Here is a 24,187-nt window from a genome sequence, read left to right as displayed (position 1 = left end):
CTACTAAAAAATACAAAAAACTAGCCGGGCGCGGTGGCGGGCGCCTGTAGTCCCAGCTACTCGGGAGGCTGAGGCAGGAGAATGGCGGAAACCCGGAAGGCGGAGCTTGCAGTGAGCTGAGATCCGGCCATTGCACTCCAGTCTGGGCGACAGAGCGAGACTCCGCCTCAAAAAAAAAAAAAAAAAACCTATGTTGTCACTTTCCAAGGAAAGGAAGAGTGTGCAAAGATAAAGCTATCCTTGAAATTAATGAGCCAGACTTCTCTCCAGAGCTTAAGCCATTCCTTGATTGTAAGACAAAAATAACTATTTCATTAGTGTTTTTGAATTTCACTGGTAAAGGAGATACTAAATTTCACCCTGAGGTTTGTGTTTATCCATTTGTTACTGGATTACCACTAAACTCTATTGTGGCCTGCCTCTTCACGGCACATCCAAAAAGAACACAGAGTTAACTAAGAAACTACAGAAGCCTCAACAACAGATTTTTATTGAGGAACTTTTTTTCTTAGTCGCAATGAATTTTATTAGAATGAATAATCTCCTAAAAGTAAACTAATATGGTTAAAATTTCACACTGAACAATTTATTAGAGATTTTATAAAAGATCAAATTGTTTTGATAAAATTTAGACCTACAAATATATGTCCAGAAAAATTGGATTTGATAGAAACAATGTTCACAATAGAAAATTTGCAATGGCAGAAGTTTTATAATGGATGCAATTTGGTAGATGTATTAAATCCTTCCTGTATAATATATACAAAATAAAATTACATTTTTTTGGGAAAATAATGTTAGTAAAATAAAAATAAAAGTAAAAAGTATTAGAAACACATTTACTAGACGGGATAGGAAACTGATCAGGGAGTTAAACTGGCTTAATGGAACTCACTTCAGAAAATTTATTACATCTGCATTCATAAACATGGAGTCCAAGAAGACCATGACTGAAACACCCCTGTAGGATGGGTCAAGTCCACACTCTGGGAACAGAATGCCTCTGCTTCCCACTAGGAGGAAGTATCCCGAATCCATTAGAACTCAGGCACAGGTGTGGAGACTCCCTGGCTGAATCTACCCAGAGTCCACCGCGTACCATTTGAGAGAGCCACGCCTGGGCACCGCCCACTTTTCTAGGTGTCCTTGCAATTCCCTTCAAAGTGGGTCACTCCCCAGCCCAGGTTCCTTTGTTTACACAACTTTCCCTGCCTAGCAGGTCTTCCCATGTTCTGATTCCTCCCCTTCCTTCAAGACTCAGGTTCTGTGACCCCTCGTTGCCTCCCATGTGGCCTCCATTCCCTGCAACACAGACCTTCCTCTCATCATAAACTTCTCTGGCCAAAGTCACCCATGAACTCCTTGTAGCTCCTTTCAGCCAAGGGCAATCCCCATAAAGAAACACAGCTAGTGGCCATTATCAGCCTGTATCAGCCAGCTAGGGAAAGAGTGCCTCATTCCTGAAGGAGGGAGCTGGGCAGTTTCCACCGTTTGCCTCAAACTCAGCAGGACCAAAACCAAACTCATTTGGTCCTGACCATTCTTCATACAAATTTTTTCCTGATGGCACTGCCTCAGTTGAAATTCTCATGACCTCCTGACCAGATTAATCTACCAACCTTCTTGTTGATCACCCTGGCCTACCCCAGTTCATCCTTCACACTATCACCAGTTAGCTAATTGTTTCTTTTCCCCCATGTGTGTATTTTTTAAAATTGTGGTAAAATATACATAGCGTAATATTTACATTTTGAATAGGCAAATGATCTGAACAGATATTTCTCAAAGAAGGCATACCAATGGTCAACAAATATATGAACAAAGCTCAACATCACATCATCAGAGAAATGCAAATCAAAACCACAGTGCTGTATCATCTCATCCCTGTTAGGATAGCTGTTACCAAAAAGACAAAAAATAACAAACGCTGGCAAAGATGCAGAGAAAAGAGAACATGTACACATTGTTGGTAGCAATGTAAACTAGCACAGCCACGATGGGGAGCAGTATGGAATCTTCTCAAAAAAATGACAAATAAAACAACTATATGGGCCAGGTGCAGTGGTGGCCCATGCTTGTAATCTCATCACTTTGGTCACAATGAATTTTATTAGAATGAATAATCTCCTAAAAATAAACTAATGCAGGTGGATCACTTGAGGTCAGGAGTTCAAGACCAGCCTGGTCAACATGGTGAAACTCTATTTCTATTAAAAATACAAAAATTAGCCAGGCGTGGTGGCAGGCGCCTGTAATCCCAGCTACTGGGGAGGCTGAGGTAGGAGAATGGCTTGAACCCAGGAGGCAGAGGCTGCAGTGAGCTGAGATTGTGCCCCTGCACTCCAGCCTGGGTGACAGAGTGAGACTCTATCTCAAAAACACAAACAAACAAACAACTATATGATCCAGCAATTGCACAACTAAGAATTTATCCAAAGGGAAGGATATCATTCTACTGAAGAGACATCTGCACCCCCGTGTTTACTGCAGCACTATTCAGAACAGCCAAGATATGGAATTGACCTAGGTGTCCAACAACAGATGAATGAAGAAAATGTGGTGTATATACTCAATGGGATACTATTCAGTCATAAAAAAGAATGAAATCCTGTTATTGTGGCAACATGGATGGCACTGGAGGACATTATGTTAAGGAAAATAAGCCAGGCATAGAAAGTTAAACACCTAATATTCTCACTCATATATGGAAGCAAAAAAAGTCGACCTTATAAAGTGTAGAGCAGGCTGGGCTTTGTGGATCATGCCTGTAATCCCAGCACTTTGGGAGGCCAAGGCTGGTGGATCACCTGAGGTCAGGAGTTCAAGACCAGCCTGGCCAACATGGTGAAACTCTGTCTCTACTAAAAATACAAAAAATTAGCCGGGCGTGGTGGCGGGCAACTGTAATCCCAGCTACTCAGGAGGTTGAGGCAGGAAGATCACTGGAACCCAAGAGGTGGAGGCTGCAGTGAGCTGAGATTGTGCTACTCCACTCCAGCCTGGGTGACAGAGCGAGACAAAAACAAAACAAAACACAACCCAAAAACCAAAACACAAGCAAACAAAAAAATAAAAAGGAAATAAAATGTAGAACAGAGAACAGTAGTGAGTGGGAAGAGTATGGGAAAGGGAGGGATAAACAGGTTCGTTAAAGTATAATTATAGCTAGATAGGAATAAGTACTAGTGTTCTATACCACTGTAGGATAACTATAGGTAACAATAACTACAGTTTCAAATAGCTAGCATATTCAACATTCCCAACACAAAGAAATGATACACGTTTGAGACGATGGGTATGCTAATTACCCTGATCTGATCACTATACATTATATGTATTGAAACATCACTATGTACCCCATGAATATGTAGAATTATCATTCATCAAATACAAAATTAAATTAAAAAAACACTTTTAAAACTTACCATTTTGATCAGTTTTGAATGTGTAACTCACTGGTATTTTTTTTTTTTAATTGAGATGGAATCTCGCTCTGTTGCCCAGGCTGGAGTGCAGTGGCGCGATCTTGGCTCCCTGCAAGCTCCACCTCCCGGATTCACGCCATTCTCCTGCCTCAGCCTCCCGAGTAGCTGGGACTACAGACGCCCACCACCACGCCCGGCTGATTTTTTGTATTTTTTTAGTAGAGACGATGTTTCACCGTGTTAGCCAGGATGGTCTCGATCTCCTGACCTCGTGATCCACCTGCCTCGGCCTCCCAAAGTGCTGGGATTACAGGCATGAGCCACCGTGCCTGGCCAACTCACTGGTACTAGTTGCATTCACAATGTTATGTATCCATCACTACAATCTATTTCCAGAATGTTTTCATTAGCCTAAACAGAAACTCTGTAACCTTTAAGCATTAACTCCTCATTCCCCATCCCCCATCCCCCAGCCCCTGGTAATCATCTATTTTCTGCTTCCAGAGAATGTTTTTAAGGAAGTCACCCGCACACCATGCCTTGTTCAACAAAATATCCTCAAAGTCCTCTTTGCCTCTCCCATGCTGAATGCTCTGCCCTCTCTCTGACCCCTTCAGTCTCTCTCCAGTCTCTTCACTGCCTTGCTGGTCTCTCTCACTCCCACCTTGTCCCCGCATATCACTCAGCACCAGCTTCCAGCACGCCACCTTCTAGATCCCACACAGCAAAGTGCAGTCTGGCTCCTTACCTGGCTCTTGATTCACAGGCAGCACCCTTCTGGGACTCTTGTGAATCAAATTCTCCCAACCCCATGAGATGGCCCACAAATCTATTGTATAACAGAGGGGAGATGAAGAAGAGACCAAATGCAATATTTGCTTATGGCACCCAAGACTATTTCCAGCTGACAGCCTGACATTCCCCTGTCTTCTTTTCTTTGGGCTTGCTAAATTTGAAACTGCATTGGCAGCAGACCCATTAGTTTAGACATATACAGTGAACTGGGTAAGTATGGGGTGATAAGTTAAGCTGAGGCCTGGATGATAGGAAGACATTACTGTAAAGAGGAGGGGCAAGAATATACGGAGAGAAAAACATGCAAAAACACTGAGGCAGAGAAAAGTGCAGTCTCCTGTCCAAGGAGTGGAAGGAGGCCTGGCTGCCTGGGGAATAGTGGACACTCCAGAAGATGGCATGGGACAAAGTGGAAGATACATGGTAATGTAGAGGCTGGGCATAGCGGTTCACACCTGTAATCCCAGCACTTTGGGAGGCCGAGATGGGTGGATCACTTGAGGCCAGGAGTTTGAGACCAGCCTGGCCAACATGGCGAAATCCTCTCTACCAAAATTATAAAAATTAGCTCAGCATGGTTGCACATGCCTGTAATCCCAGCTGCTCAGGAGGCTGAGGTGGGAGAATTGCTTGAATCAGGGAGATGGAGGTTGCAGTGAGCTGAGATCGTGCCACTGTACTCCAGCCTGGGTAACATAGTGAGACTCTGCCTCAAAAAAAAAAAGAAAGTTTGGACTTGATTCCATGTTCTCCGGGAAGCCATTTGTATCAGTTGAGAAGCTTTTATTGCAAGTAATAGAAACTCCACTTAAAAAGTTCAAGTAATACAAGGGGAGTTTATAGCCCGACTAAATGAGAAGTCCAGAGGAGGACAGCTCTCAGGTGAGGGCTCTGGCTCCTTCCTCAGAAATTATCTTGATTTTGCTCTTCTCTAAAAGTTCTTGGGCTAGTTTCTCTCAATAGCACTTGATGGCTTTGGCAGCAACTAGGGTACATGTTTCTTTTTTCATAAGGAAAGGGAGTCTTAGTTTCTCTTAAGTCATTTAACAGAAATCTTCAGCTTCTCCCAGATTGGAGCAATGTGGACTGGCCACAGTGACCCAGGTTTGCTATGCACCTTTGTCTTGGATTTAGTTACTGCCCATCTCTAATCCAATAAGCCAGTCTGCAGGAAGGGTGAAGTTATTACTCTAGTCAGCATTCTCCTCCCCATGGAGGTAGGGCTGGGGTCAATTCCAAATGGCATGGCTGTTACTTAATGAGGACAGAGTGGCTCCCCAAAGAATTGGAAAACTAGAAAGAAAGAAAGGAGAATTGATGCTGGGTAAGTAACCTAGAAGGTCCATTACACCACGGGAGGATTTTTTTTTTTCAGATGGAGTCTCACTCCGTCTCCCAGGCTGGAGTGCAGTGGCATAATCTCAACTCACTGCAGCCTCCACCTCTGGGGTTCAAGTGATCCTCCCACCTCTGCCTCTCAAGTAGCTGGGATTACAAGTGTGCAAATTTTTGGATTTTTAATAGAGACTGGGTTTTACCACGTTGACCAGGCTGGTCTCAAACTCCATGGGAGGACTTTTAAAAATCCACTCTAGCTGTTACGAAGGAACACACTGGAGGGTCCAGAGAGGAAGGAGGGAGGCCAGTTAGGAAACTGTTATAGTAGTTCAGGTAACAGATCATGGTGGCAGGGACTGAGATGTGTTTTGGAGATAGAATTGACAGGACTTGGTGATGGATCTGACGAGGGAGGAGGCACTTTTGGCAGACTGTGAGGAGTCTCAAATGCCAGTCTTTGGAGTTTATCTGTTAGGCAATGATGGAGGTGTAGGAGTGGGTTGTTTTTTTGTGACAGTAAGAGATTAATAATGTTTGCTTTTTACTTTCACTTTCTTCCCCTCTAGAAGTAAAAATAATTTACGAACAATTTACTACAGCATATTCTTTTGCTGCTTTCCAAATGAATAAAACACCAGTAACTATGATCTTACTAGAGTGATTTCCTGCTCACCAAGTCAATTGACTGAGAATATCCTGAAAAATTGTTTTTTTTGCAGTCTAATTTTATAAGGCAAAAAGAGCATAGCTTCACTTAAATCTTAGAACATTGTGAAGTCAATATTAACTTTGCTGAATGTTTTCAGTTGGAATTTAACATGCAGACTGCTGTTGTCAGGAATCGAACATGCTTTAGCCTTTCAATATATCAATTATAAGGCGTAAGAGTTCAACTGCAGCAGTTTAATCCTTTAACTACCCATCATCTAAAACATAGTGAGGGAGTTGAATTAAGCTTCAAGGATGTAGGGTAGCTATTTTTGCAGACAAAGCAAACAATATCTGAAATTTGATGCCCTTGATGGAAGTGGATGTAGTGTGTCAATTCTGCATATACATTTAGCAAAGTACTGACATTAAAACATTTATTCTTGTTCTGATTGCATGTTCTAATCCATCCTCTCAAATAATTGCTTTTCCTCCATTCATTAAAAAAGGTCAGGACTTGGCTTTGTCTCATTGTAAATTCTCGTGTATTGTATTGTTGGAAGTCACTTTGTTGTGCTTTTTTCTTTTGGCAGGTCCTCATCTCTCTGATCCTGTTTCCCATCCTCTCTTTAGCCTTGATGAAGATAAAATTCCTGGCTAGATACCTCGTAAGATTGTATCTTCATTGTCAAGTGAGATGACACATAGAAAAGCTGTGAGGACCACTGAGCCTTACATAAAATGTTTTCTTCTGTGGTGACGCAACATCTAGAGTTGTAGCAGTTACTGTCATGATCTGCCAGATCTTTTTTTGCGTCAGTTTCCTCAGTCTTTGTGTGAGGCCCTTCCCCTACCTTCAGAGGATGCTGAATCAATGTGTGACGCAGGCTGGAAGTGCCAGGGAATTAATAATGCCCCTGGGAACAGCCCTCCACTCATGACCAATGGGAATGGGTTAATAGCCTAGCTTTTTTGCCCCTTGGTGGCAGTGGTGGCGGGCGGTGTTGTGGGGCAACAGTAAGAATAGTGTTCTCTGCAATCTCCCAGAGGTCCTCAGTGAGGTTGAGCCCTAGTTCCCATACCAGCAACTTTTTCCTTAATGTACAGTTTCATGGTTTGGTTTTTTTCATTTTTCACTGTCCTACTTCCTGAACTGGTACATTCTGGGTTTACCTCTAAAAAAAATGACTTGCACTAAAATTCTTTCTCAAGGCTGTTTGTGGGACTCAACAAGTGAAGACCCTAGTACTAATGGGTTTTCAGAAAATCTATGTCTAACTAGCTCACAGTGATATCCAAGCCATCAGCTCTTTGGCTTCATTTTGTCCAGCCTTAGTTCCATGTGAAACATGTCTACTCTGCCTCCTGAGTGGACTTAGTGTATTTAGTGGTAACTTTCCAAGAGGTAGTTTCATGGTAATCCTGGCCACATCCACCATTTGCTAAGAGGCTGTGTACCTTCCAGAAGAGCCAGCTGATAAACGGCCAAGCAGATGGAGATGAAATATCACCTTTATTGCTAATGAAGATGATATTGCAGAACATGGCTTACTGCTGTGGGCAAGCGAGCTTCTTAAGACTGAGCCCCCAAATTAGGCACTTATGTATGTACATAGTCAGACAGTGTTGGACAATTCCAGCCTTCCAACTGCATGGGGAAGACCCTTCCGTCTGATGTTTGTACAACGGTGGGGCAGAACAGGCTGTGTTCTCTCTGCAGACAGGCAAATCCTAAAGAAATAAAGAAGGAAGGGACCGAAGCACAGATGCCTAGTTCCTGTCCTTCAAATTTCTAGTCAGAAAATTCACTCCTTCTGTCTTGTAGAAGTGAAAGAGGGAGCAGAGAGAAACCAAGAATGTTATGTAATGGATTCTCTTTCTCGTAGAAGCAAAATACTGTGGAAAATGAGTTTCCCCTTTTCTAACACTCCTCAGGTTTTTGTTCTCTTTGCTCATTGGGCTTACCCACTAAGCTAAGGTCAACCAAGAGTGTGACCATTTCCTTTGCAGGAAGTCTATCAGGACAGTGCTGTTCCCACCTTCAGGAGTGCATCTCCCACCGCCCCCACCTGAATGACAACTACTCTTTGTGTACTCTCCCAGGACTGGTGGTGAAGAATGTAGCTATTGCTCTCAGAAGGCAATTCACTGATGGAAGTAATTCCAGGGCCATGCTGAACCCCAGCTGAAAGTTCCCAATTTCATCTTCCATTCCTAATTATGTCTAAACATGTTCACAACAGTATATCAGAGGTTCTGCAAAGAGATAATACGGCAATGTAAAGTTGCTTCAATAAAAAACATTCCAGTAAAATGTTGATGTTTCAAATTTAAAAACAATATTGACCATTGTGAATCTCTCAGGGAGAAATTAAAGCACAAAGATTGGATTCTCTTGTCCGAGTTAAAGTTAGAAGGCATTAGAGTCTAAAATTCATCCTTCCCAATTTCTGATTCTGCTCATTCTGAACTAGATTCTTGATGCTGGAATAGCACTATGGTTTCTTGCAGCAGCCTGGACAGTGTCTCATTAGAATCGCTAGTGTGGCTTTCTTCTGGAATTGGAACGTGAAGTTAAACACCAAGTTTCTGGTATATCTCACTTTTAAAAGAGTATCATGAAAGCACTAACCGCCAACAAAATTAAACAAAAGAAAACGAATCAATTCCAAGATCTTCTGTAATGATGCTCCCAGAGCCCTGCATTTTCTATAACAGAGACTTAGTGGCATCCTGATTTTGGATTCCCCAGGATGCTAGTGTTACCTGATCTCTGAACTTAAACCTGATTGGGGGAAATCCTCCTGAAGACGTTAACATGCTTTATCATTCCTGGAGGAAGAATCCACAGATATTTATCTCAGGGTGACATATGAGACATTTGCATTCTTGCCGAGTTGAGAAATAGGTCTGTTTTGACTTTTTCTTTCCCATTCTGTATTTTCATTTTGAGCCCTTTCTCTTCAACATCCCCTGACCCAGGAAGTTTGTGCTCTAAATAATGATGGCATGGTTTCCACACTCTCCTGTGTGCTCACTTCCCAGTTCTTTGCCACAGTGGCTCCTGTTGTTGCCTTGGGCTTTGGAACTGCCTCGGCTTGTGAAGGCTGGCTTCTAAGAACAGTTTTCCCTTCATTCCTTCACTTGTTTCAGCTGGAAAACATCCTCAGCCTATTCCTGAACTAAAACTGCTCTTGATGTTTCTGCAGCTTGAATCCCTAGGCATACTGGTTGGAATAAGGCTCAGCTATGAATGATAGAAAACCTTAAATAACTGTGGGAAGGTAGAACTTTATCTCCTTCATATAAATGTGTATTTCAGCATTCCAGGGCTGTAGAGTCCTCCACAGTGTCAGGGATCCAGATTCTTTTGACATTGATGTCTCACCATGCATGACTTCGACCTCACTGTCCCATATGCAGATATCTACATCCTAGGCTACAGGAGGTAGGAAGGGATGAAAAGCATAGCAGAGGGTGCTTATGGCCAGTATCTTAAGGAAGACTCCTGGAAGCTGTCATATGAGACCTCCTGCTTATATCTTGTTAGCCGCAATTTAGACAGGAGTACTCTGAGCTGCAAAAGAAGTGCAATTCAGGATAACTGAACCTGGAAATGTAACTTTCATTTTAGGTAGCTTTATACCCAACCGCACTTTATTTTATTGAAGAAAAGGAGGATGGATATTGTGAGCAACTGGACTAGACTAGTTGCACTGGGACCTGGTGAGGACAGACCTCTGCTGAGCCCTCAGCATACAGCCATCCCTTGCTTTCAATCTGTCCAGCTTCCAGCAGTACTTCTGCTTTTTTGGCAGTAGTGGATGTGTCCTAGTGCTTGGTTTCTCTCTAGGCCTTTTAGGGAGAAATAGTTGAATTTGTTACAGTATAACTTACTTTTTACATTGATCCCTTTCCTTCCCTAATGTAAATAGGTCTAATGCTAGTTGTAGTTTCTGATTTTTTTTTTTTTTAACTTTCTCTTTTTTCTGGGCCAGACATATGCTTATGTAACATTTGGTTCTAGATTTATCTAATGTGGACTTCAGTTGTGATAGATAAGTCAGTAGGTTTTGGTCTGCCAAAAGCAACCATTGTCCAAAAAATCTTGGCAGCCCTCACCTGTCTGAGTTAGATAATCTTAACTGGCATGCATTTTCTGATTGGATTAACAGCTAATCTGAGTTTGGATTCCATTTATCACTGTCCTGCCTGGCTCTCTTCTGTCATCTTTCATCTTGTTGCCTTAATTCTGTTTTAATTCTAAAAATTTCTCAGGCATGTTTCCTTTGGGGCACAAGAAGCTCTAGTATTCCTATCTATAATTACAGTAACATCTGGAAATTCATCCAATAATTCCTTGAACGTTTTGCTTTCATCTGATATTTCCTCTCAAACTGTCCCGACTTTCCTGGTACACTTGGTATCACTGTCCCAGTCTTTAAAGAGCAGTTCCCAGTGGTTTTTATCAAGGAGTCTCTATCTTAGAGCTACATAAAGAGTCCTTCGCCAGTAGTGGCCTATGTTCTTGCTCCATCTAGGAGTCAGTACAGTTTGCTGAGATTTTGCTTCTATTCTTGTTAGATTTCTTTGGGTCCCAGTTGCCATTTCTGTCCCCAGATAAACCTGAAAATGTTTAGCCACTTAAAAAAACAACTGCCAATATGAATTAAACTCTAAGGACAACATCTTTTCCTTTTTATGTGTTGGTCTGTTCTTCAATTTCATTTTTCCTTTTATATCTATTTGACTTGTTCTCTATCGACTTTTTCTCCAAAAAAGCTTTCTCCTTCCCAAGTTTAATTACTCTTAGTTTATTGTGTTCGCATTCTTCCATTGCTCCTGTCCTAACACTGAAGCATGCTCTAAAAACCTCTTCAGACATTCCTTGATGTCCTGAACAAGACCTGATTCCTAGAGACAGACTGTGGTAGGCACAGTCTAATTGCCTAGACTAATTTCCTCTTTAATCTTTGGTTTTAAAACATTTAACTTAATTGAATCTTTAACTTAGGCGTTTTTCATTATAATACAGGCTCCTATATCTTTGTTTGCTTAGTTTTCAATGAAAGCCTTCCATGGTATCTGCAGAGAGGGAGGGGTAGAAATCTAGAGGTGTGGTCTGAGTCTATGCAATTAACAAACACAGTTGAGTTAGGACCACATGGTGGGAGGAGGCTGGCTCTTGAGTCTCTGGACAGGCAATATGACTCCAAGATTAGTTTTGGGGCATTACCTACACAGACTAGCATTAATAATTGAAAACCAGAGCCTCAGACTCTAGCATTCCATAGCACATATGCTGCATAAAGAACACACTGTAGGACTGGGCGTGGTGGCTCACTTGAGATCAGGAGTTTGAGAGGAGCCTGGCCAACATGGTGAAACCCCATCTCTACTAAAAATACAAAAATTAGCAGGGCTTGGTGGCGGGTGCCTGCAGTCCCAGCTACTCAGAAGGCTGAGGCGGGAGAATCGCTTGAGCCTGGGAGGCAGAGGTTGCAGTGAGCCGAGACTGCACCATTGCACTCCAGCCTGGGAGACAGAGCGAGACTCCATCTCAAAAATATAATAAAATAAAAATAAAAACCCACTGTAACGAAAGGTCAGAAAGGCCTTTAGGAGGGTGATTAGGCCATGAGGGCAGCCCTCATGGATGGGATTAATGACCTTACAAAAGGGTTTGCTATAATTTCAATATTTTGATGTTCCCTCCAAAATTCCTGTTGAAACTTAATTTCTGCTGCAACAGTGTTAACAAATGCGGCCTTCAGAAGGGTGATCAGGCCATGAGGGCAGAGGCCTCATCACTGGGATTAATGACCTTACAAAAAGGCTGGAGGGAACTAGCTAGGCCCTTTTGTCCTTCCATCCTTTCATCCTGTGAGGACACAGCCTTTGTCCCCTCTGGAGGATGCAGTATTCAAGGTGCCATCTTGGAAGTAGAGACTGGGCTCTCGAATTGGACACTAAACTAAGATCATGGACCTCCCAGCCTCCAGAACTGTGAGAAAAAAAAATCTAATTGTTTATAAATTACCCAGTCTCAGGTATTCTGTTATAGTAGCCGAAATGGACAGAGACAATGGATGATAATGGAACATGTTAAATAATGTACAGAAGATACAATCATCCAAATCCAGAAAGACAAATAATCCAATTGCTTTAACAAATAAGTGGCATTTTAAAAAAAAAATTGTGAATCGTTATATATTAAAAGACCCTTAAGAACCATACCAACCAAATACAGTGCATGGATCTCACTTGGAACCTGATTAAACAAACCAACTGAAAAAAGACTTTTTTTTTTTTTTTTGAGATGGAGTCTTGCTCTGTCACCCAGGCTGGACTGCAGTGGCGCAATCTCTACTCACTGCAACCTCCACCTCCCAGATTCAAGCAATTCTCCTTGCCTTAGCCTCCCGAGTAGCTGGGATTACAGATGCCAGCCACCACACCCAGCTACTTTTTGTATTTTTAGTAGAGACGGGGTGTCACCATGTTGGCCAGGCTGGTCTCAAACTCCTGACCTCGTGGTCCACCCACCTCAGCCTCCCAAAGTGCTGGGATTACAGGCGTGAGCCACCGTGCCTGGCTGAAAAAAGACATTTTTAAAAACTTTTAATTTTGAAATAATTTCAGACTTTCAGAAAAGTTGCCATAGTACAAAGAATCTCCACATACTTTTACCTAGATTCCTTAAATGTTAACATCTTGCCAAGTTCACTTCATTATTCTCTATATACCCATGTTAGTTTTTTGGGAGTAAGTTGTAAACAAAATGCTCCTTTACCCCTAAATACTTCAGTGTGTATTAATATTTCCTGAAAACAAAGACATTCTCATTCCACAGTACAGCTATCAAAATCTGGAAATTAACAACAATAACATAACATTTACTACAAATCTTATTCAAATTTTGCCAATTGTCCTGCTAATGTCTTTTGTAGCAAAAGAAAAACTTTTTTTTCTTGGTCTAGCATCCAATCCAGGATCATGCTATGCTATCTTTAGTCACCTTTAATCTCAAATAGTTTTTCAATCTTTGTTTTTTATGATCTTAAGATTTTTAAGAGTAAAGGCCAATTACTTTGTAGAATGTACTTCAAACTTGGATTTCTTTTTTTGTTATTTTTCCTTTTTTTGAGACAGAGTCTCGGTCTGTTGCCCAGGTTGAACTGCAGTGGTGCGATCTTGGCTCACTGCAACTTTTGCCTCCTGGATTCAAGTGATTCTTGTGCTTCAGCCTCTTGAGTAGCTGGGACTACAGGTGCGTGCCACCACGCCTGGCTAATCTGTGTATTTTTGGTACAGATGGGGTTTCGCCATGTTGGCCAGGCTGATCTTGAACTCCTGACCTCAGGTGATCCTCAGCCTTGGCCTCCCAAAGTGCTGGGATTACAGATATGAGCTACCATACCACTCAAACTTGGATTTGACTGTTTCTTCATTATATCCAATTTATGTATTTTTGGTATAAATCTACAAAAGTGATATTCTGCCCTCCTCACTGCATCTTATCAGGAGGCACACAATATTTATCAGTAATGAAACTGATAATATTGTAAACACGTATTTTGAGACAAGTGGGAAAAACTGAAAACAGATGATATTAAGTTAATGTTAATTTTTTTTAGGTGTCATAATGGTATTGTGGTTATGTCTTTAGAAAATAGTATTTAAATGTTAGTGATAGACACATTGCAGGGAAAAGTGAAGTTAACTGGCTTAATGTCTATTTCTAGAGAATTTGGCCACCCTAGGCAGAAAGCGGTAATGATAATACAGTCAGCTCTTGATTGTTCTAATATAATGGCCAATTTGCATATTATACATGTCTTTGACCATTTCTTCTTTCTTCCGTGGCTTTTCTTTTGGTCATTACATTTACAGGTCACCCAACATAGTACAGAAAGGACATCCAAATTTTGTAACTTGTTGGATGAAGAAGGTCCTTGGGGAGGAGACTGAAACTACTGATAGAAAAATCAGGTTTATAAATAATATGAACTTTTCATTTCTTTGTAATTGGCATATTCTTCTATAGATAATTATGAGTTTAATGAAATAAGCTCATTTAAGATGATCACACAATAAAACTTGATAGCCAAAATACTTCATTTTCTTTCATGTTCTTAGTAAGTGCATTTTCCTACTTTAGTTTTTGAAAAGAACATTCATTTTTGAAAAGTTTATTTTACCAAGGACTAATCCTTTGCTGATGTCCAAATTTAAATTATTCTTTCATGTCTGTCTTATAGGAGAAAAACATGAAAAATTGTTTCTGTGGTAGTTTCTTCTAGTTTTTCAAGCACTCTTGTAGTAGCAACTGGTTCAAAATACTGCTTTGTTTCAAGGCATACAGTTTAGATGTATCTTCACTGATGATGGGAACATTTTCATTTTGTTCCTGAACTGTCAGGTCACTTTCACTTTCACTGTCAGATAGTGTACACAGGAGAGTGTCATTTTCATAGGTTGGAAAATAATACCTGAAAACAACCACAGATACAAAGTATTAAATTACCAGACTAATACATTGTTCAGGTGGCTGAATGTACACATTGACTATAATTTTGCCAAGTATCCTTGCCAACAATTTCATAGCATTTTGCAAAGGCTATATTGGAGACAACTTCTGATTGCTTTCACTTTGACTTTTACTGGCTGACATCAAGCTTACAAAATCTACTATCTAGATTTGGTAAACCAAGATCGTGGACCTCCCAGCCTCCAGAGTTGCCTCTGGAGATGCCCGCTGGCCACTTAGCCTCTGCTTGATCATCTATCATGGTAAGAAACACACGATCTTCGAAGGCAGCTGACCCCAGTAGTGGGTAGCTCTAGTTGTTTGATACACCTCCTATGAAGCTAAAAATGACATCTCTCTTATTTCTACTCAAAGGTCCTAGTTCTTCCTTATAAGTTAACAAACTTCAAATATAGTTATTTTTTCAAACACAAATTCTTCAAATACTTGAGAATAATAAGCTCTCCCTTGTGTTTTGTTTTCCAGCCTAATCATTCCTTCTTTCTAGGTAATCACAAAAGGAAACACTTACGGAATATAAAGTTTGTTATTCTGGTTTCTTCTCTGAATACACTTTGACGTTACTTTTGGAATACTACAGATTTTAATTTATATAAGAAGGATTATAAGAACAGGATACCCTCACAAGTGTGGGATTTTCTGAAGGAGAAAAACTAGAACTTTCTGGTTAAAGTTCTGGGGGAACTGACTTATTCCCTAAGAACAGAAGGAGCTCTGGGCAGCTAGAACCCCACAGCCTCTCAGAGGAGCCCTTTACTGAGGTTATCCAGATCTCAGTCTAGATAACCAGTCCAGAAGGTTCTTGGCAAAGGATACTTGGGAACCAGTCCAGAAGGTTCTGGCAAAGAATACTTGGGAATCTAACAACAGATGACCAAGTGCTTAATTTTTCCAAGTGCCAATATACAAAATATATACCAAAAGTCCTAGCAGTGTACAAACTCTGACACAGTAATTTTATTTCTAGTAGTTCAGCTTAATTCAATAATTAGATAAGTATGCTAAAATGTAGGCATATAGGTATTTTCTGTATCATAATAGCAAAAAGTAAGAAACAACCTAAGTATCTAACAGAACAGATTATATCCATACAATATCTAACAGAACAGATTATATCCATACAATATCTAACAGAACAGATTATATCCATACAATGGATATTTGGCAACCATTAGAAAGGATGCAACAGATGGATACTGGCTATAGAAATATATTTACAATATTTTGTTAATAAAATATACTTTAAAAAATCTGTATCTACTTCATCTCTCTATGTATGTATCTATCTCCATATCACAAATACTGAAAAATACTTGATTTCATTTGTAAGAGGGGGATTATTTTAAAAATAAGCATTTTAAAGATTCTTACATTTTCCCTACACTATACTGACGTATACTTTTTATAATAAACATGTATTCCTTTTTTTCTGTAAGTTTAAAGAAATTAAATAAAGGGACAAAAATCAAAGGGAGTAAAGAAGTGCACATGTGGTTTTGCAGTACGTACTCCAGTTGATCCCACGTCTTTCTATCAGGGAGCAGCGAAGTGTGTTTAGTTTCTTCCATGTGAGTTCTTAAGTCTGCTTTGGATTTGAACTTCACATGGCAGCCATAACATCTGCATTGGTGAACTTGCCTCCGAATAAAATTGACCAGTTTCACTTGCTGATAGAAATTTAATCCTGAAAATGACAAAATACAGAATCATTAGACAACTGTTCAGACCCATTTTTTGCACTGTTATAATTACTTAAAGGAGCCACTTATTTTTATCAATCAACCTGAAGAGGTAGTACAATTATAAAGCATAATAGATACCAAATAATAACAGCCCATATTTACATAGGGCTTATGAGCTAGGCACTATTCTAATAATTTTCTGTGTATTAATACATTTAATCTTCATAAAACCCTATCAGATAGGTAGTATCATACCTACATTACATATTAGGAAACTGCCCAGGGTCACATAGATAGCCGTCAGCTGCAAAGCCCATGTGCTTGACTACTAAGCTAATTATATATACAATGTATATACATGTCTATAAGAGCAGCAAAGTAACACATCCAAGGACCCAGGAAAACAGTGATGGAGCTGAGATGTGAGAAGTAGGTTTTTTATTGTTTTAGATCTATTAGCAAGTCAGTACTTTATTTATGTCATAATGCCCCAAATCCTTCTACTGTTGTGATACTGAGAATGATACATTTGGGTACACCTACAACAAACAATCCTAGCTATACTGCTAAGCAGTGCAGTAGGCATTTACCATACATTACTCACTCCTCATAACATTTTTCTGACCCGAGGCCCAATGTCAGATAGCCAGTAAATGCCAGAGTTGGAATCTGAACTCTAGTTTGACTTAAAAATCCATATTCTACTAGCCCCCTCCAATTTATGATATATTATTAACCACTAATTTATATTCCATTTGAAGCACTTGTATATGTAGGAAAGAGGAAGAAGGAGTATATGAAACAAAAAACCATATTTGACTATTATGGTTGAGCATCACTGCTTCACAGAGAGTTCTGTCAAGACCATATATAGAGAGACATGTTTTGGTGGTTCACTCTTCAGTCGTAGCTACTGAACATAGGCATAGTTTACAGGATGGTTTATAAAAAATGAAGCATCACAGAAAACAACTTCTGAATCAAACTTACCAAGTTCTGACTTTATCTTGAGAAGATCAAATTCATGTGCATCCTAAAAAAAGGAATGAATACATCTGTAAGCAAATGAATTATTTAATCTTTCAGGCTGAAGTTATAAACAACTTATTCACATGAGTTTAGAAACTCAGTCTGAGTTCAGTGTCTTCTGCTTTTAAAGTCTTCTAAGTCTAACTACTTCCCTCCATACCCAACTTCTTTTTACAGCATAGTCCAAACAAGTCATGTCAACCAGTTAAACCATTGTAATTGGGCCGGGCATGGTGGCTCACACCTATAATCCCAGCAGTGTGGGAGACTGAGGCGGGAGGATCACCTGGGGTCAGGAGTTTGAGACCAGCCTGGCCAACATGGCAAAACCCTGTCACTACCAAAAATACAAAAATTGGCTGGGTGTGGTGGTGGGTGCCTGTAATTCCAGCTACTTAGGAGGCTGAGGCACGAGAATCGCTTGAACCTAGCAGGCAGAGGTTGCAGTAAACTGAGATCATGACACTGCACACCAGCCTGTCACAGCAAGAGTGACACAGCAAGACTCCATCTCAAACAACAACAACATTGTAATTGCTCATAGCTTATATCTACAGTTTTTATAATTTACAATGTATCCGTTTTGTAGTCTTCTAAAAATGTAGAAGTCTATGTATGAATTCTGCAGTGTGATAAAACTGTGGTTTCTATTGTACTGTGCATTTGGACTAGAATTATGGATACAGGTTCTTTGCCCCACATAGGTAATTTTTACAAATTCTGCTTTTCATTTTATGCTGTCAAATACACTGTTTAAACCTGAAAGTTTCTCTTCACTCACACCTTCCTATAAATCACACTTTCTTTTTATTTTTACAATGCAGACTTATTTTTTGCTTGTTTGACACCTGCAATTGTCTGTGTAAATGTTTTAACCTACAATCTCACAGAGGATAAAGACCATTTAACTCATTGGGATGGCATTTAGTGTAGCACCATATGCAGGATGATTAGGAATTAGTGATGTTATCACCGAAAGTGACCCAGCAGAGGTTAAGGACACCTGTCAAGGATGCCGAAAAGGTAATCCCTACACAAGATAGGCATACTAAGGCTGCCTTAAATACAAAGATATTAAGATATTATGAATTAAATCTAAACACAGGAAATTATACACACATACTATTGGGAACCTTTTTCAGAGAAACTAAAATCAGGGAAAAAGGTTATGGTCTTTTGAGTGCTTTCTACGTCCTTATTTTACTAAACTAAGAACAGTATTTCTGAATAAGGGTGAGGTGAAAGTGGGTGAAAGTAGAGAATATGGTCCACTGTTGGCAGAGGTGGCTGCAGGGAGGGGAGGGAGAGATACCAGAACCATCCATAATATTTTTCTATTATAATCACCCCTTTGCCCACAAGCTGTGATACTGTCATGAATCATTAGATGTTCCTCTTCCCTGTCCGCCTTGTGCAGCTAAGGATCAGAGTGTAGGGTGTGTGTCCTCTCTCAGGTATACTGGGGTGAAAAAGGTTTAGAACTGCTAGCTCCAAGCTTCACTATAACATACAAATGGCATCTAGAAGGGAAAGCCCACACTAGGAATGCTCCCTAATTTATTCTCTCCAAATGCTGGCACCTGAAGGAACTGTAGGATCATGCCCTAGACCCTCTCTACCCACCCTCCTTTTTTCCCATTCCTCCGGGGGCTTTTAAATGGCAATGTTCTCCCTTCTTGCTCTCCTATTCACCAGCACAAGCAGCACTGGAAAAAAGACTCAGAACCTGTCCCACCTGCTGAGCTAGTAGAATGATCTTGTAAGCATCTCAAAGGTGAGATGGCATCAGTGGTCTGAGAAATCTCACACTAACAAACAGCTCACTCAGGTCCAGTCAACTGTACTAACTAAATTGTGCTGAGCTCTGGTTCTCCCCAACAGCCCTGGCCTGTCTCTTCTGTTTGGAATAATGATTGAGAAACTAAAGTATAAGCAGAGGAGGGTGCAACAACTACCAGCTTTCTCCTGTCAGAATAAAACAAAATTCAAATAAATACAGGTATCTTACCTCCATGTGGACATACAATTTCTCAATTGTTTCTGCTTGCTTTTCACAAAATAAGCAGACGGCAGAGGCAGGGTGTTCTTCCCAATCAGACCAGTCGCTGAATTAAAAAAGAAAAGAGAAAATACAGAGATTCCCTTCATTAAGAGAGTATACTACACAGTGACTTGATATTACTTTCTCCTTACTAAGAAACCCTGCCAATCTCTTTCAACTCTGACATTTTGGTAAAGACTGTCACATCATATTATGACTCTCTGATAGAGCTTTTGAAATTCAAAGCAGCACCATGAAATTTATATAAATAGCGAACAGGTGCTGCTCCATTTTCTCCTATTTGCCATTCTTCTGAGTAGCTATCTCATTCTAGAGTTAGAGGAATGTCATCCTGGGACAATGAGGTTTAATTTGCAAAGGAGACATTTCAGAAAATGTGATGCTCTCTCTCATTAACCACAACCACTGAGTGCACACGCTGTGAGGTGTGATGCTGGGAATGTGTTTCTGCATGAAAAATAGTGTATTTTACAAAGGCAAACCGTGTCTCTTTCATGAGAGAAATACTGATTATTTAAAACTGGGCAAGTGTTATATCTGGTGGTAGACAGCGAACTCGAAAAGGATACAAGATCCCTTTTACCACTTTGCCTGCTCCTTGCATTTACCTTTTTGAAATACTACCAACTTCTTATCATTCCCAAACCAGGAAAACTGCCAGGAGGGAAGAGTTGTGGAGATGAGGAACACCCATGCAAACTCAGATGAGAGAATTTCTCATGGCAAGCACAGAAATGATCACTGATAAGACTCTCAAGATCAACCTAACCCAATTTGCACAGAAGCTTCCTGATTAGAAAACAGGAAACATTTTCCTTAACTCTATCCATCCAGGAGGGAGCCACCAGTCTTGGCCCAGGTCATGACTTACTATTTATAACCTTTCGTGTCATTAAAACTTCAACATTCACCCATTAAATATTCCAACTAGTATGTTTTAATGGGCAAGATGTTTTTATTTCAGTCTGGAAGACTCTCTGCCTGAATCTCTATGCATCAAGAAAATTCAGCAAATGGCAGCTCTCTACCTTTGGGCTTTACTTCACTATTAAAATAATAATAATTTAAAATCCGGAGAGAGAAAAAAGGCCAAAAAGCTTTGACTGGAAAGAAGATGAAAAATAAGAAACCCTTTTAGGTTGAAAAGAACATTTCTCAAGCTTATAATTTCAAGCAAAGAAGCTGTGAATGTTTAAAGTTAGTCATCAATGGCCTGAACACAGAACAGGATTAACTTCAATGCAGTTACATTCTCTATTCCAATGACAGCAACATGGAAAGTTCAAAGATCGTATCACTTCAAGGTCTGAGCACCAACTGAGCAGGCAAAGCATTTCGGAATGTATTTTTCTCTGAATTATATATTACTTGTGTGTTCAATCAATAGCTTTAATTTAGTTGGAATAACAGTGTCTTCAGGAATTTTTATGTCAAAGTTATTTTGAATTCAAGTTTCTGCCACATTACATGAAGGGATGCATGGCTCAGAGAAGGTATTTTTTCTTCTTAGGTTCCCTCTTCACAATTTAAACCAAACTAAAGCATTGTCTTCTTACTCCTGGAACACTGCAATTAACTAGCAGCAATAACAAGTCTTACTCTTCCTGATGGTCCAGCAACTCCCGATCATCTTCCAACTGAACTTCTTCCCATGATTTTCCAAGTTCCTTTGTAGGAAGAACAGAGGGATGAGACAGATTGGGGGAAAGAGAAGGGAGAGAGTATGCAGAACTTCGAAAAAAAATCAAAACCAAAAAAATAAACAAACCACCCATGTTTACATGGTTTTGAAACAGTACAAGTAGGATATACAGACGGTCCCCAACTTATGATGGCTTGATTCAACACTTGTTTTTGACTTAATGACAGTGCAAAAGCAATACGAAGTTGAAACCTTAATGTGATAATTTTTTAGAGAAGTAGCAATATCCTTTCAATCAAGTTCTTTTCTCTTAAATTTGAACTAGTGTTTCTCAACCCTGAAAGTGTATTAGAATCTCTGGGATTCTAATAGCCTTTGTTCACTGTTACATTTCCAGAGCCTGGCATATAGTGGGTACTATTACTATAAACTATTTTTTGAGTTGAATTAGAAAGTAGAATTCAATTTGTTAGAACTAAAAAATAAAAAAATACATTTGAGGTCAATTTAGATTATACCTCAAAAGGTTTTTTAAAGGTGATTAAATGAGTGAGTTACTGTCTATCAAGAAATAGTACTAAGCATGAGTAGGTGCTCTAGTACCTACTCAAATCCCTTTTATCCCTCACCATCAGTGGAAAAGTGCCACTCTTTTGGGGCTATGTCTGGCAAGCCTAGTCACAGTGCTAGCAAAACTTTATGGAGTGATGAGTAGGAATGATTTATTTTGGCCCAATCATTTCTTTTGTTCCCCTTGGGCCATTTCTTCCTCTCTTCTTGCCCTGTCTTCTTTCTATCCAGTCTTCCCATTGTGCCACGCAAAAGCAGACAGTGTCACAAAGAGAGAGGTAGGAACACTCATGGATATGTTTTCAAGCAGCTAAGCTACGGTTAGAATCAAGCCCACCTGACCTGCTACAAGCACAGATAGCTTTGTTGTTCAATATCCTTCTTTTGGAAAAACACAACCAAAATTCCCTCAATTACGGACTCTTTTTCCCCCAAATAAAGGTATTCATCTAGCTAAAAACAAAGAACTATGAGTGTCATTATGATTTAGGGGTAGAAAGAAAATCCATAATTTATCAACTTAATGAGAGGTTTTGAAGCTGTCATTATCAGCTAAATGATGCATACATTTAAATGTACAGAGATCTATCATAACGTCATTAGAGAGGGTTAATTTGGACTCTATAATGTGCTTCCCAGAGTCATCATGAAGTGTCTGAACCTCATTACAGAACACCAAAAATGGCCTCAACACTACCAATAGGATGCTTGTTAGAAAGTTGGGCAATGAGGCCAGGCGCGGTGGCTCAACCCTGTAATCCCAGCACTTTGGGAGGCCGAGATGGGCGGATCACGAGGTCAGAAGATCGAGACCATCCTGGCTAACACGGTGAAACCCCGTCTCTACTAAAAAATACAAAAAACTAGCCGGGTGAGGTGGCGGGCGCCTGTAGTCCCAGCTACACGGGAGGTTGAGGCAGGAGAATGGCGTAAACCCGGGAGGCGGAGCTTGCAGTGAGCCGAGATCGCGCCACTGCACTCCAGCCTGGGCGACAGAGCGAGACTCCATCTCAAAAAAAAAAAAAAAAAAAAAAAGAAAGTTGGTGGGCAATGAATTAAATCTTTCATGCCTTAGTTGGTTTTTCTGTACTTGGACTTAAGGTCATGGTTTTACTGATGCAAGGTATTACTAAATTATGGGCCTTCTGTGATTTGATCATTCTGAATGATAAGGGCAAATGTTGCTTGTCAATGAGTATTTTGAGCCAAAAGTAACAAAAAATATCTTCCACTGTTAAACTTGTAAACTCAAAGCATTATTTTGCAACTTCCTCAGTGTTAGGTACAATATGTAGAGATTTATCTAGGCCATACAGCATTAACCACTTATCCCACCTGAGAGGAAAATGAATGTCCATATTTACTAGTATATTCGGAAATAAGTAATTTGCATGTGACAGTGGCCCAGTTTCCTAGAGTGCTCTGCTTTGGTACAGTTAAAGATATGATTTATTACAGAAACAAGACCCAAAGCAAAAACAAAAAACAAAAAACGAACCAAAAAAACCATGTAACTCTCTAATTAAGACACTGTGCCTGCTAATGAATCATGTCAGGAAAGCAAAGAATGTAAGAAAAACAAAGTTTGGAAGGCATATCAGTAAAGATGTTCAGACACCCCCTCAAAGCCCTGCATCAGATGGCTCATTAACAATGAGAGGGTGGAAAAAAACATGGAAGAAAAAGATCCCTTCACCCATCACACTTCTGCCCTAATACATAGTCACTTACGTGTGCTTACACAAAACTCCAGAAACAGAAAGTGTTTTAAGCGTAAATAATTTCACTAGGGAGAACTACAAAAAACTATGAAAAATCAGTTAAAAGCCTACTTTTGTTATAAGTGGTTTTGTACACTTTAAGAATAAAAAAATTTAAATCAAAGAATGATAAAAATCATGGCAAAACCAATTCCCTTTAGAAAAACTCAGGGTTTGAAACATGAGCATCGTAGGAATATGTAGCTGAAGCCTTGATGTTAAGCAGTCTGTTGCCCTCTGAGGAAAAGGTTATCTGAATGTGAACCTAACTGGCACCTTACCCCCAACCCATCCTCGCTACCTGCTGAACTCTTTTGTTTGTGAGAAAAGAAAGCAAGAATTTGAAGTAGATAATTCAGACTATGCAAACAACTTTTAATGTTTTTGCAAGTCTGTTATTATTCAGAAACTGATATGAATGATTAAGCACAGAAATTATCTCATCTAAGAAGGAAAACAGAACTTGTCAATTGGCTGAGCCCAGAAAGCCAAAAGCAGCCCCTCTGTCCACTGGCTCTCCTACTTCTGCTACCTATTAGAGTGTATCTTGCCACGGATATCCTGGATGCTGCCATCACTGTTGCACTGGCAGTGTCTACGGCGTTTGAAGTGGAGTGAGGAGCTCTGTGCGTGAATGACTCAATGACTGCATATATTTGCTATAGGAGAGGTCAAACGCTGGCTT

The 24,187-nt window shown here is 40.1% G+C and overlaps 1 protein-coding gene across 2 annotated transcripts in view; it reads right to left on the bottom strand.

Annotated features, from left to right (window-relative positions):
* Positions 1-14,180: 14,180 nt before the first annotated feature.
* Positions 14,181-24,187, bottom strand: part of ZNF277 (zinc finger protein 277) — a 133,154-nt gene continuing 123,147 nt past the window's right edge. For both annotated transcript variants that reach the window (XM_023228179.2, XM_023228180.2), the window contains exons 8-12: positions 21,130-21,197; positions 19,477-19,573; positions 17,430-17,472; positions 16,267-16,441; positions 14,181-14,698 (exon numbers count right to left, since the gene is read on the bottom strand). In XM_023228179.2, the coding sequence (XP_023083947.2) occupies positions 14,506-14,698; positions 16,267-16,441; positions 17,430-17,472; positions 19,477-19,573; positions 21,130-21,197 (576 nt within the window). In that variant the 3' untranslated portion in view covers positions 14,181-14,505. The remainder of the gene's footprint in view (positions 14,699-16,266; positions 16,442-17,429; positions 17,473-19,476; positions 19,574-21,129; positions 21,198-24,187) is intronic.

The sequence above is a fragment of the Piliocolobus tephrosceles genome, chromosome 8 (genome assembly GCF_002776525.5).
Source record: "Piliocolobus tephrosceles isolate RC106 chromosome 8, ASM277652v3, whole genome shotgun sequence".
Classification (NCBI taxonomy): Eukaryota; Metazoa; Chordata; class Mammalia; order Primates; family Cercopithecidae; genus Piliocolobus; species Piliocolobus tephrosceles.
Note: the sequence above shows the minus strand (reverse complement) of the source record. Positions and strands in the feature narration are given on the sequence as shown.